General features: G+C 39.3%; 1 protein-coding gene across 1 annotated transcript in view; it reads right to left on the minus strand.

The window, feature by feature from the left end:
• The window catches only part of PLEKHH1 (pleckstrin homology, MyTH4 and FERM domain containing H1), a 48,827-nt gene that overhangs the window by 6,867 nt on the left and 29,665 nt on the right, over positions 1–12,295 (minus strand). Inside the window, exons 13-24 of the mRNA XM_072338655.1 lie at positions 12,114–12,200; positions 10,973–11,134; positions 10,196–10,276; positions 9,340–9,519; positions 9,108–9,216; positions 8,001–8,113; positions 7,053–7,229; positions 6,724–6,821; positions 4,711–4,888; positions 4,173–4,328; positions 2,242–2,342; positions 285–426 (exon numbers count right to left, since the gene is read on the minus strand). Of these exons, the coding sequence (XP_072194756.1) occupies positions 285–426; positions 2,242–2,342; positions 4,173–4,328; positions 4,711–4,888; positions 6,724–6,821; positions 7,053–7,229; positions 8,001–8,113; positions 9,108–9,216; positions 9,340–9,519; positions 10,196–10,276; positions 10,973–11,134; positions 12,114–12,200 (1,584 nt within the window). The remainder of the gene's footprint in view (positions 1–284; positions 427–2,241; positions 2,343–4,172; positions 4,329–4,710; positions 4,889–6,723; positions 6,822–7,052; positions 7,230–8,000; positions 8,114–9,107; positions 9,217–9,339; positions 9,520–10,195; positions 10,277–10,972; positions 11,135–12,113; positions 12,201–12,295) is intronic.

The raw sequence follows: 12,295 nt of genomic DNA on the forward strand, positions 1-12,295 counted from the left end.
ATTTGGGCCAGCTACCTGTATGAAGATGCTCCTACGTAACTGCTAATCTTTTGGGTTTTGTTTTCATCTGGCCAATTAAAACAACAGCCTACTTGTAAATAGAGTGGATAGTGTTTCCAGCTTCATCACCTCAGTTTACATTGCTTTAACAAATGCAACAATTTCAGCTTAAGGAGAAATGATTATCCTTTTTATCGTGCCCACAACTCATGCTGTGTCTTTTATGTGGTAAAATGCTAAATATAAGCCTGGAGATTTAATGAAGAATCCTGAAAAATGCTCACCTGAGCCATCAGAGCAACCATTTCCAGGGCTAACTCTTTATTAACTGGAAACCTTCCACTGGCTATTTCATTGCTGACTTGGAATGCCAGCAGCAGCCTCTCCCGGTCTGTCTCACCCTTAGCTTGGCTCCGAAAATACAACCTAGAAAGTAGAAGTTTGTACAGGCAAAAACATGTTGTGAACTGACTGAGAATAGAGTTGTGAATTTTAGTCAAGATGAGCAAAAACAAGCATTTTGTTTGTTTTTGGTCTAAAGTGACTTTTGTGTATTAAAAGGTGATTAGAGAGAGGCTCAGAAGCTAAGGTGCTTTCCTTATGATTAAAATTCAGGCAAGGAGGCTCAAATCATGCTTTCTACTTTGGCAGTTATTTGAATTCTGTGAGCCAACCAAGACAAAACAGCAAAACGTTCTTAAACAAAGGTAGATGAGCATTGTTCCTATTAACCACTGAGGCAAAACTTAAGAGATGTTATTCTCTGCATACCACGGAATACAGAGTTGTCTCTGCTGTAAGGCAAGAACTGTGTGACCTTCTACATGCCAGCCTTGAAGACTTGTTACATTTGCCAACTTTGTTTTGACTGCTTACACTGAAATTGTTATTGAAAATTCTTCAGTGGGAAATAAGAAACCCAATTATCAGGCCTTACTGCAAAAATGAAAGAAGCGTTCTTGCAATACTCCTAGGAAACTTTGATTTATTCTCTTTGCACTTAATTTCTTTGACCTGGTCATATCAGCAATATGACTGATGGAGGTTGAAGACACAGGTGTGGGGAATGCTTTCTGGGCAGATTCCTCATGCATGCCTATTTACAGCTCACATCATCTAACTCAAATACTAATTTAAAGCTACAGCAGTGACCCTATATTCCATGATGCCACACAAGATATTCATTCCAGTGGATCATTGTATCAATTTTTATGACAATTTAAGACAAGACCATTAGGACCATAGTGGCCTTACATGTCTAATCAGGGTCCTTCAGTTTAGAACAATCCAACCTTGGAAAGACCTTATCAAAATATCCTTGCTGCCCAGCCTAGGCACATTCCAGTCTAACAAAATAATACTGCAAAGAGTCACTCCTTAACAAAAAACAACAACAAAAAAATCCTTCTTAGTAAAAAAGTAATAACTTCTGCTTCTATTGCTGTTAAACCAGCTAATAGAGCTCCCAGAAATCTATTTCCATCGTTACAGTTGCCAAAATCTTTGTGTTCAATACAAGACTTTGACTTTTCTAATTTGGGTGAGGCTTTATTTCCCCTGAAAATGGAATTCATGTGTGGAAGGCCATTACTTGTTCCCATACACAGATTTCTATTCATTTTGATTCAGAATTCTTGTCTTTATTATAGGTGATGAACTTGGTCCAGTTTTTGTTTTAGATCTGTGTTTCATTGTTTTCTTCTCTATCTTTCCTCATCTGGCTTTTAACATTTCTCTCTTTATGAAGTCTGGGCATTGCTACTACATGTCTTCTATACAGTCCCTGCCATTTAGAATGTTGTTCTTGTATGCTTTTCAACTTCATGATTCTTCACTTAATTGCAAGTTTCATTTATAGTGGTGATTTCCACCCCCCTCCCCCATCCCTCCAGGTTTCTCATCCTCTCACCTAACATTATTTAATTGCATTTTAGGATCTAGGCAAACAAAATTGAGCCAGGCGTGTTTTATTATATTATAGCTAGTCCTTTAACCCATTTTAAGACTATTCCACCACTGCAAAGTGTTTTTAGGTTTACTTATAGATCGTGTGCTCTCTTGTACATGCATACTGCATGCACATAGAAGAAATTGCGTCACATGTAGGAGTTGACATCATATTTGCTAAAAAGCTTTGGTCCTACCAATGCTATACTTTGCTGGCCTTCTGCAGAAATGAAGGCATTCTGCAGGTGTTTAATTAACAGGAGTAGTGAGAGACCAACCAAGGAAACACAGTACCTGTTCTTATAGGTCAATTTCACGATTCTTGTGCCACCTTCATATTTACCAGGATGCAATTCCTTTAAGGCTTGTTCCCATTTAGAAATGACATCACAGATCTTTCAAAGATATTAAGAAGAGAGAAAAGACAAACATGTAAAATGTATAGTCCAGGCTTGATGGGAAAGTGGGGGAGAAAAAGTATTGTGGAACACAGATGATAAATAAATAGTTATATAATAATTATAATGACTGCCAAAAGTGATAAATCGATTCCTTTTCCTATTACATAGTATGTTGAAAAAATAAAATTGTTTCAATAAAAACTCCATCTCTTAATCTGCAGGAGGATATCTGTAAGTGAATTCTGGCTTAGTACCAGGCTGTTATGTCTATGTTAGCAAGTTATGTAGCCTGGGGGAACAGATGTGTATAACAGTGTGCTATTGTTAAGTCCTTGAGCCCACACTATGGTGTTTTCCTCTGCACTATCTTTAGTATGGTCAGAAGGCTTGGAAGTCCACTAGATTGGATCACATTTTTCATCTTGTTTCACGTGAAAAGAATCCAGTTCCTGCTAGGATAGCTTCACAATGTGAACCAAAGCATTGTTAATAGGAAAGATTGATAGGATTGCTTCCCAAGTGCGTTCCTGAACCTACCAAAAGCAGTAATGTATTTTCTGAATGGCAGCTATGTGCATGGATGGCTAAACCAAAGCAGTGTGAATGTTCAAACTCTGGGAATGTTTGGTTCTAGGTTTCAGCTTCATACTTCACATATATTCTTAATAACAACATGGTTAACTGTTTTGGTTCAGTTCAGATTCCAGTCCTTTCACAAGTGGTCCAGTAAAGGTCCCTAAGTTCTCTTTTGATAGCATTTCAGAAAAAGGAATGTAAACATAAGAAACCATGTGAAATACATAACCAGATATAATAATCTTCTCTTAAGAGTGTATTGAAGTTGCCTTGGTCACTAAGTTGTAACTTGTTTATAAGGAGTAAAACCAATGGCTTTGCTTGTCTCAGACTCCTTTTACTGTAATGTTTTATCTCTCTGAACAGTGATTTGTTTGCCAGCAAAGATTCAGATTATCTGATCTGCATCAGGCCATGATAGCAAAGTTTATTATTTGGCACTGTGTGGTAGTTTCCTTTTTAAACTGTTTAAAGTTATTGGCATCTACTTGCTACGTTGCCCAAGTGAAATTCTACACTGTGTAAAAGTGAATTTTTATATTCCTTACAGATGTCAGGGCTTCTTTGAAGTTGTCACTGCCACTATATCCTCCATCAATACTGCATAGCAAATTTATCTCCCAAGTTAATAATAAAATTTGATGCCTTTCATTCATAGCCACTAGCTCACACAACTGAGGTAGCCGTCCAGCTGCAGCATGGGTAAAACTCTCCAGATGAGAGTTATGCATCCAGAGATGCATAAGTTAATATTTCTGTTTTCCCTTCCTCTTCTCTTAAAGCAAAGGTATACTCAGCAGAGCTTTCTCCCCCTAAAAATACTCCTCAAGGAAAGTTATCCAGAGGTAGAAAAGAGAGGCTTCATAATCCAATATTTAAGATTTTATATAAGCATGCCAAGAAAATCACAGCCAAATCTAAATTTATCTCCATTGGGAGTATTATACTTGATGTTAGTTATGATATCTGATCATGCCAGCTTACTTGGTCATATTTTAGTTCTGTAGCTGAGACAAACTAAACTTAAGTGTGAGCTAAAATCTGATTTAAAGCCTTTTTTTAACCATTTTGTCACCTACCAAAACAATGTTCTTTGTCTTAATATCTCATCTGAGATACTAGTTAATATTTCATCTCTGAATACTAATCAAGGTAGGCAAGATCCACGTGTATTTGATCTTTCTTGCGTTAAGAAAAATTTAGTAGCCATTTAGTAGAGATGTTAGCGGAGAGGGGAATAAGAATTACCTTCATGTTGCCCTGCAGACAGTGTTCCAAATCCCTGCCAGATGGATCATCTGTGAACAGAGAAAATCCCATGTGGGATGGTTTCCGCATTCCTGTCTCTTGGTTCATCCGCTGGATGAATTCATCAACTGTTGAAGAGCCATCAAAACCTACAACCTGTGATGCAATAGGAGCTAATTTAGTATAACTTTCAAAAAGCGTGATGCTGAGTGTCACAACTAATGAAACCTAACTTTCTACAGATCAGTGTATCATGATTGACTGCCAGCTGCAGTGACTGCACTTATGTTATTTCCCCTAACACTGCCTTCTTTCTCATACTGAGACACTTTCAGTGTCTCACCCCAGCTATCTTTTCTTCCTAAGTTTTAAAAGAAAAGGGACTGGATTCCTTTCTTGGCTAAAATCAAGGAAGAGAAATAGTACCTGTCTCTAAATGTCTGACATGTAAACACCGTGATGCCAACAAATCGTTTGAAGGAAGCAGGTTATGGCACAGACCTCTCTAGTGCCCAGAAATGCAACCATAGTGACTCACCTGGTAGGTTCCATTCATAAAGTGCACTGGGATGCTGAATGGGAGTGAGTGGTGGTAGGGATTCCTCAGCAGGATGGACACAATCTCCATTCTTGAGGGCTTGGCTTCCCGCTCACCAGTCTGCACAGTGCGATCCAATGATCTCTGGCAGTAGATGGCATACTTGCCTATTTCATTCCTAGGCAGGGAGAGAGACAGAAATAAGTCACAAACATATGCTTTAAATATATCATTTTTTCCCCTACTCCTGTGCTATAGCAAAGCATTCCTCAAGATTTGTCTCAGAGTTACATCTCTGTGTAGATATCCTAGCTGATCTCTACTGACTAGCTCAGGTGAAAAGTCGCAACTCAAACATGATCTCCTCAGCTCTGTGAAATTCAAGTATACAGGGAGCTCTCTGGGGAGCACCTGAATGTTCTCTGCTCCTAGCTGGACCTGACACAGCATAGGAATGTCCTCTCTTGTACCTTGTTGACATTACAGTATTCACTGAACTAAGACCAGGCAGTTCACTCTTAAGCTCACTATCATACCAGAAGAACTTAGTTACTATCACTTTAAGTCCTGATAAGAACTAATCATACACTATAATGAATTAGCTCCAGTAAGAGGATTATATAAAATTTGTTTATCAATTTTCATGACTGTACTAACTACAGGTTTTCATCTCTCTGCCAGTCAACAAAGGCTGTTCATTCAAGGCGAGCTTAGATTTGTTGCTAGTTCAGTACAGTACAGGGACAGTTACTAACACAATCAGTTTATTGCATAGCGAAGAGATTGCTCCACTGACTTGGACCAAAAGGATTTAAGTGTCTCTAAAGCCAGGAAAGGATGGTCAATTACACTTGTAGGAAAAATGTTTAAAATGTAGACAGTGAATAAATTCTGAAATGGAATGCAAGCCAAGGATTTATATGGATTCATGAACTTCCACCACTTTGTAGGTGAAAAGGGAGGAGGGCAAATCCATTCAAGATGACTTCAGGAGTTCAGTGTGTGATTAAAATTGTAGTTAAACCCTTTCAAGTAACACGCAAGTCAGGAGCTCCAGGTTTTTGCTGCACCAAGATATTACTCAGCTCCCCAGTAATGTGTTTTTCGCAAGGGAGAATCTTGCTTCAATGAGAAGCTGCTGCTTCTGGCTCCCAGATTTTCCCCAAGTGATCCTGAACAAGCACTGCATCTTCTTACCTAGAACTGTGCCCAATTTTTCTTCCACTTGTAGAGCGTCAGAGATGTCACTTTCATAAAAAGCAATACTTAGAATAAAGGTCTTGCCTAAACATAAACCATAGGAATAAAGCAGCATAAACATCTCAGCATGTTGTATGCTGTGTGAAACTGGAAGAATATCTGCATCTAGCTATCATGAAACAGCCTTCTGCGCTCTGTTAGTACTTCAGTATTCCTAACACCAGGCAAGAGGAGCTAATCTAAATCTCATTTAGCAGCTACTCTATACTTAAGCTAAACTGTAGGAGACTATGAGCAAAATTTGCTTACCTAACTTCTGCATGTTTTGTTTTTTTTTCCTAGCCCTAAAAATTATTTCATAGCATAAAATGGTAACAACAAACAATAGTAGAATGTGTTTCAGGCTTGTTTTTTTTATAGCTTTCTCTGTCTCCCCAAGTTGATCTCTTTTTGTACTGTCAGTGTTAGCTAACCTGACAGAAGAATGCCATCACCTAGAACTCACTCTGAATTTAGTCTGTAACTATGAATAAAAGGAATCAGTTGCATCAGCAAAAACAAGAGGCAAACAAAAAAGCCCTGGGTAGCTCTAATTATATTTGCAGAAAGTTCTGCTAGTTTTGTAGTCTAGTGTAACCGGTGAAATGAATGTGGATGGCTGAAGAGGAAAAACTTCATATCATTACCAACCTTCCATCCCCTTCCTCACCTTATTTTGTGGGTAGGAGTTACAAAGTGATTTCCATCAATATCTGTAGCAGATGCAAAAGGCAATTATCTTAGGTAAACAGAAAAAGCTGTTGCAGCCTTTACCTGGGGTCTGCATGGCGCTGCAAATGCTGCTTGACGTACCAAAGGAAGTGATGCTGGGGCAGGAACAGAGGAGCACATAAAGCCAGGAGCTGCCAGCACTGTGAACATGAAGCTCAGTCATAATTCTTGTTCTGTACTTCCCATCTATTGCCTTTCACAGAATATTGAAACCAGAAAATTGGATGGTGAGTAGTGCTTTAGGGAGTGACCATTTTAGATACGCAGTTCAAGTATCAAATTTCTCTTTCCTCCAGCACACCTTTAGCACTTGATCAATATTATCAATAGCATCGATATTTACAGAGTGGGACTGACAAAGAACAGTTCACCTGAATGACTGAGTGGTTCTGGGGCTGTCGGCAATTCGTCTGCTTGACAAGCTGGCAGAAGATTTCATTCTGCAGCTCAGTATGTGTCAGGCAGACCTGCAGTGCTGTCTGGGCGAGTGACACGTGGTAATCAATAGAGGATGCTTCCACAGGGACATTGATGAACAGCTGGCAGGACTGAAAAGTGGGGAAGTTAATCAGTGCTGTTAATACAGTGACTCTTTGATACTTTCCTACCCAGATTCCCCAAACATGTTATAGACAATTAATTCTTCTAAATAAACCTGAAAGAAGGAGATATATAATATTAGATATTTTTATCCATCTCTTTCTACAGTTGTAGTAACTGGAAAATTCACTTCTCCTTCTCCAGAGAGGCTCAGAATTCATCAGGAGAATCAGGAAATTGTGTTTCCTGCCTTTCATCTCCATGATTTACTTTGCTATGATTACTTAGTGTTAGTTCTGATCTTACAGATCTTGCAAGCTGGACCAGGTGCTGAGCGCCCTGAACTAGCTGTAGGTGTCCCTGTTTGTTGCATGGCTGTTGGACTACATAACCTTTATAAGTCCCTTCCAACTCAAACAATTCTGTAATTCTATGAATCAGGTCTTCAATGGCTTTGCTACTGGTCTTACTCCCACAGCTGAATTTGCCAGTACAAGGATTTCTTTGGTCCAGCTGTTAGAGAGGAAGGAGGAAGGTAAGGCTAAGTTTGAAGTACGAAGCCTGTGTGGAACATTGCTTCTAGCTTCATATTCTCTATAAGGAGAAGTTAAACTACTAAAGAGTGAATGGCATCTAATGTTTGACTGTAATTGAATGACCCAGTAGGCCTGTCTAAAGCAACCAAGGGTGATGGTAAATGTTAACAACAATATGACCAATGCTGTTGCCCCAGCAACTGGTCAAAATAGCTGAAAACTACATAATGTCCCTTTAAGTACCTTGAAAAGTTTCAGAGCTTCAGTCTGCAAAGCCTCAGATGGCAGAGTGGTGAGGGACATGTGCAGCCCATCTTTACTGTAGCACAACATAGGGTGTTTCCACAGTGGAGAATCTGAAGTAGCAGATAGGCAAGAACATGCATTGTCAGAACCAGAAGACAGGTAAGAGTCCTCATGTTGAAAAGGAGCCTCGTTGAGGAGGCAAAACATACTGGGAAGCAGTACTGCACAATGCTATGTATATCTTTGGGGCAACTTGGCTCATCTTGGAAATGCTTCCTGTGAGCAAGAGGCCACCAGCAGTGTTAGGCAGCACTTCCATGCAAGACACAGAACTCCTTGTCAGCTGGTTTCTGGTAGGAAAGTGCTCAGTTGTATGTTCAAAAAGGAGATACAAACCGTCGGGACAGTCACGCGCTATGAGGAACTTTATTAATGCAAATTACTATTCTACAGTAAGCAAGATTGGTATAGGAACATATGAGTGTGCAGGAAGGAGTATGAAGAACAAACGTACATGTTGATACACACATAACCTACTCTTAGCAGGGGGGTTGGACTTGTTTGTCCCCACAGTTCCTTCCAACCCCTAAAATTCTATGATTTGAGAACGTGGTACACAAATGTATGTGAATGAGCAAGTACCAAAGACAAGGAGAAAAAGATGAGCATAGAGGTAGACATTAAGAATTATACGTGTGGACAGAAAAACAGATCTGAAGGCAAATGTATGTGTGTGTGCGTATTTAGATGAGAAAAGAGAGAGCGTGTTTGTGCAGTGAAGGTTCCCACAAAAGGGACACCAGGACCAACAAATACAGAAGTAAAAACCAAAAATGACAAAATTTCAGTTATTTGAATAAATATTACAGAAGTTTCAGATGCTTTGATAAAAGATCTAACACTGTTACAGACTTGCTGTCTCATTACAATGCCTATTCTCTCCCAAGATGTTATTGTGGAAGGGTGAAATGCGCTGTATCATATGCTGTTCTATGGGGAATCCCTTTTTTCATCTCTGATTGAATTAAAATTGAAGATTTAGATTACTTTTCCTTATGTTTAGCTACAGTGGAAAAAAAAAAAAAAAGGTTGCTGTCTACTTACTAGGGTCTCCCTCTTCATCCAGCAGTTTTCCAATGAGTTGCTCATATGATGTGCCCACTGTGGCATTCCTGCTACCAGCTGCTACAGACAGATGGTACAGCCAGGTATTCTAGGCATGAGGATGAAAACAATATGAGACAACATCAGTCTTGTTTTAAAACAGAGGTTTATTCCCCATACATTGTCTGATACCAAAAAGTCTCTTGCTCTCCAAAAAGACCATCATTCATACCTTCTCCTGTTTTGTGCGAATGAGTAAGTATGTGGGACTCTGGTCTTGTGGGTGAATCACCAAAGTGCAGTGGGATGAGAGAAGTCCTCCACCAGTTGTTTCATAATCTTCATCAGAGTCACAGGAACGATCTACTTCTTCCACTTTGGACTCACGCATAGGCAGGTGCCCTAAGGGACACTAGAAGGAGGAGGCAAGCTAGGTAACTCCAGCTAATGATCTTCTATGGACAGGGAACATTGGAAAAGAGGCTCTATCTCAAAATGTTAGCAGTTCTGTAATATGTGAGCGGTGAACTATAATTCAGTGCTTAACAACAATATTTACATCATCTCATACTTCTACAGAAGTTCCTCCATGAGCTAAAGTACTTTCACACTCTGGTATTACTCCTACTGTATTTCTTCTGGGGGCATCTGCAGGTCAGAATGAGAGTATGAAAATAAAAGAATGTTTTTTTTCCCTTAAACTACTGTTTTTCTCTCATTAGTTATGTTTGTACGGTAGGTTTTGTAGTGTGGGATGTGCTTTCTGATTGTCAGCTGCCCAATATCTTGAGCCACTAGGTTCTGACTGTGGTCAGACTTTCTGGATACTACTGGAAAATAGGTATGTTTAAATGACATAAACTGGTAGATTCAGACAAACAGAGGATATCTACTGTGCTAACTCTAGAGGTTGATCCCAAGTTTGAACTCCAGTGTTCCTTGATAAGCTAAAATGTCATCTAGAAAAATAATGGAGAACTGGGCCAAGTTTTCTAGAAACAGAAGAACATTACGCTGATTGATTGACCTTCCTCATTACATACTGTTGTTGCTACTTCTTTGCAATGTTGTTCAAGAACAAGAATTACCTTATCCTCGTGATTTCGATAATAGTAAAACGTTTTTCCAATCAGTGCACACCAAACCAGCTTAGAGTGACCATGCTTGACCTATATGGAGGACAAGGAAATGCATAATATTTTTAATGTCAGCGGTACTGTTGCCTCAGTTTTATAGAAGTTCCATTTTCAATTAAATGTTGTTTATAGTACTTGTTGTATGTTAATATAAGCTTCTCCCAAAACATACAGGGCACCATTTCCAAAAGCAAGAAGTTAGATCCCACCTAAGTAGATGGGACATAGGTGTCTGTGGAAACAATCTATGGAAATGCCATAAAAGAGAATAATTTCCAGCCTCTGTGCTTTGTGCTAATGCGATTGCAGTCTGTTATTGTGGAAACAAATCCTCTGCTAAAACCATACAAACTATGTCCTTAAAACTCTCCTACATCACCAAGTTCAAATCAGTTAAATGACAAGCTTTACGCTTTCTTCGTATTTGTTTATTAAGCTATGAAATGTTGTGATTTATGTTGAAAGAAAACCTACATAAACTATATATTTGTTATTACTTTGTTATTTGACAAAGTCAGTATCTCTTGGCAGCCTTGTTTGTCCCGTTCCTTATCGTTACGTAAACCTTCATCTCTGACAAACATCAGTTTACTGCCACTTTTCTTTGTTTCCTATTCTTCTAGGAAATATTAAAATATTAAATTCTTGCTGACATTTACTGTGCAACCAAGAGGCTGGTACTCTGTCAATACTGAACTAAGCTGAATAAAGTCAAAAGTAGTATTTTACCTTGGTGAGCCAACCTTTCACAGTGGGTTTAGCATCACTATGAGGAACTCCAACAGGACTGGTCACTTGCACTCTAAGGATACTCTGTAGGACATGAATCCATTCCTCCAGAATGTTGGGAGAGTCTGCTGTCAGGAAGTAGGTTCTCTTCTCTGTCACAAGCTGGAAGGAAGAGGAATGAGGAAGCATAAATCTGTGTACCTTCAATCTTGTCATTAGCTGATGAATTTCATGATCCCATTAGTTGTTTTGTTGTTTTTTTTTTTTGTTTATTTTCTGGCAGTTAAGGAGGGATATTTTTGTGTAAGAAAAAAAGTGCTAAAACTCCAAGCCTGGCTGAAAGACATGAAACTCAGATAGATAACAAATTCCTGTGAGATCTCTTGCTGTTAGTCTTAGACTCTGCAGCTTTACTTGTCTCTCATCCCGTCTTGCTTCTGAGTGCTGGTCATAGTTTAGTCGGAAGGGACTCTAAAAGGTCACCTAGTCCAACTCTTCTGCAACAAACAGGGATGCCTACAGCTAGATCAGGTTGTACTTCTCCCCTCTCTGCCCTTACTATCTGGTGTCCCTGAGATAGCAGCTACTTTCTTAGGTCAGGGAGAACCCGGACAGTGACCCCGCTGGTGTTGATAATTTTTCATTTTAAAGATTGCTGCAGAAATTTTGTTTTCTCTGCTTTCACTTTGTATTAAATGGTTTGGCAATCCAAGAAGAAAGAAGCCATGAATTTAAGAATTTAGCTTCTGGTCCAGCTTCTGTCATGGGTAGTGGCATCTGTCACTATATTACACATGTAAAGTCAGTCTGGAGATCTTGTGAGAGGAGTCTTGCTGAGGAGACCCTACGTGCTCTCTGGTTTTAGTTGCTGTAACTTGCAGTTTGCAAGTTCTCAGGTTGCAAAAAGGAAAGTGCTACAGTCTAAAATCAAATAAAGGAGAATTTCTTTCAACATCAGAAGGGTGTATTTGGGTTACAGTTTCCCCACTACTTATAAAACTGCCTGTCTTGTGCCAGGAAATAGGAGCCAAAGTTAGCTCTTATCAGTTGAGATGTACAGTACCACTCTGCCTGAAATAAGTGCTCACTCACCCAGACATCAAGTGTATGGTTACCTGCAGGATGAAAAAGCAATGCTTACCTGGAATGTTTGGGACCCTTCACCTCTGACAATTTGGCATGAGGAATTTAGCTCCATCTGCCCTTGTGGTTTGCGGATAACATCACTCTGGGGACAGAGAAGCAAGCGACTTTTTCAGTAGGAAGAAATTATATGGGTCTCAAAGTAGTTAAATAAAGCATTAAACAAATTCATGTGCAGAT

This window comes from Excalfactoria chinensis, chromosome 5 (assembly GCF_039878825.1).
Source record: "Excalfactoria chinensis isolate bCotChi1 chromosome 5, bCotChi1.hap2, whole genome shotgun sequence".
NCBI lineage: Eukaryota > Metazoa > Chordata > Aves > Galliformes > Phasianidae > Excalfactoria > Excalfactoria chinensis.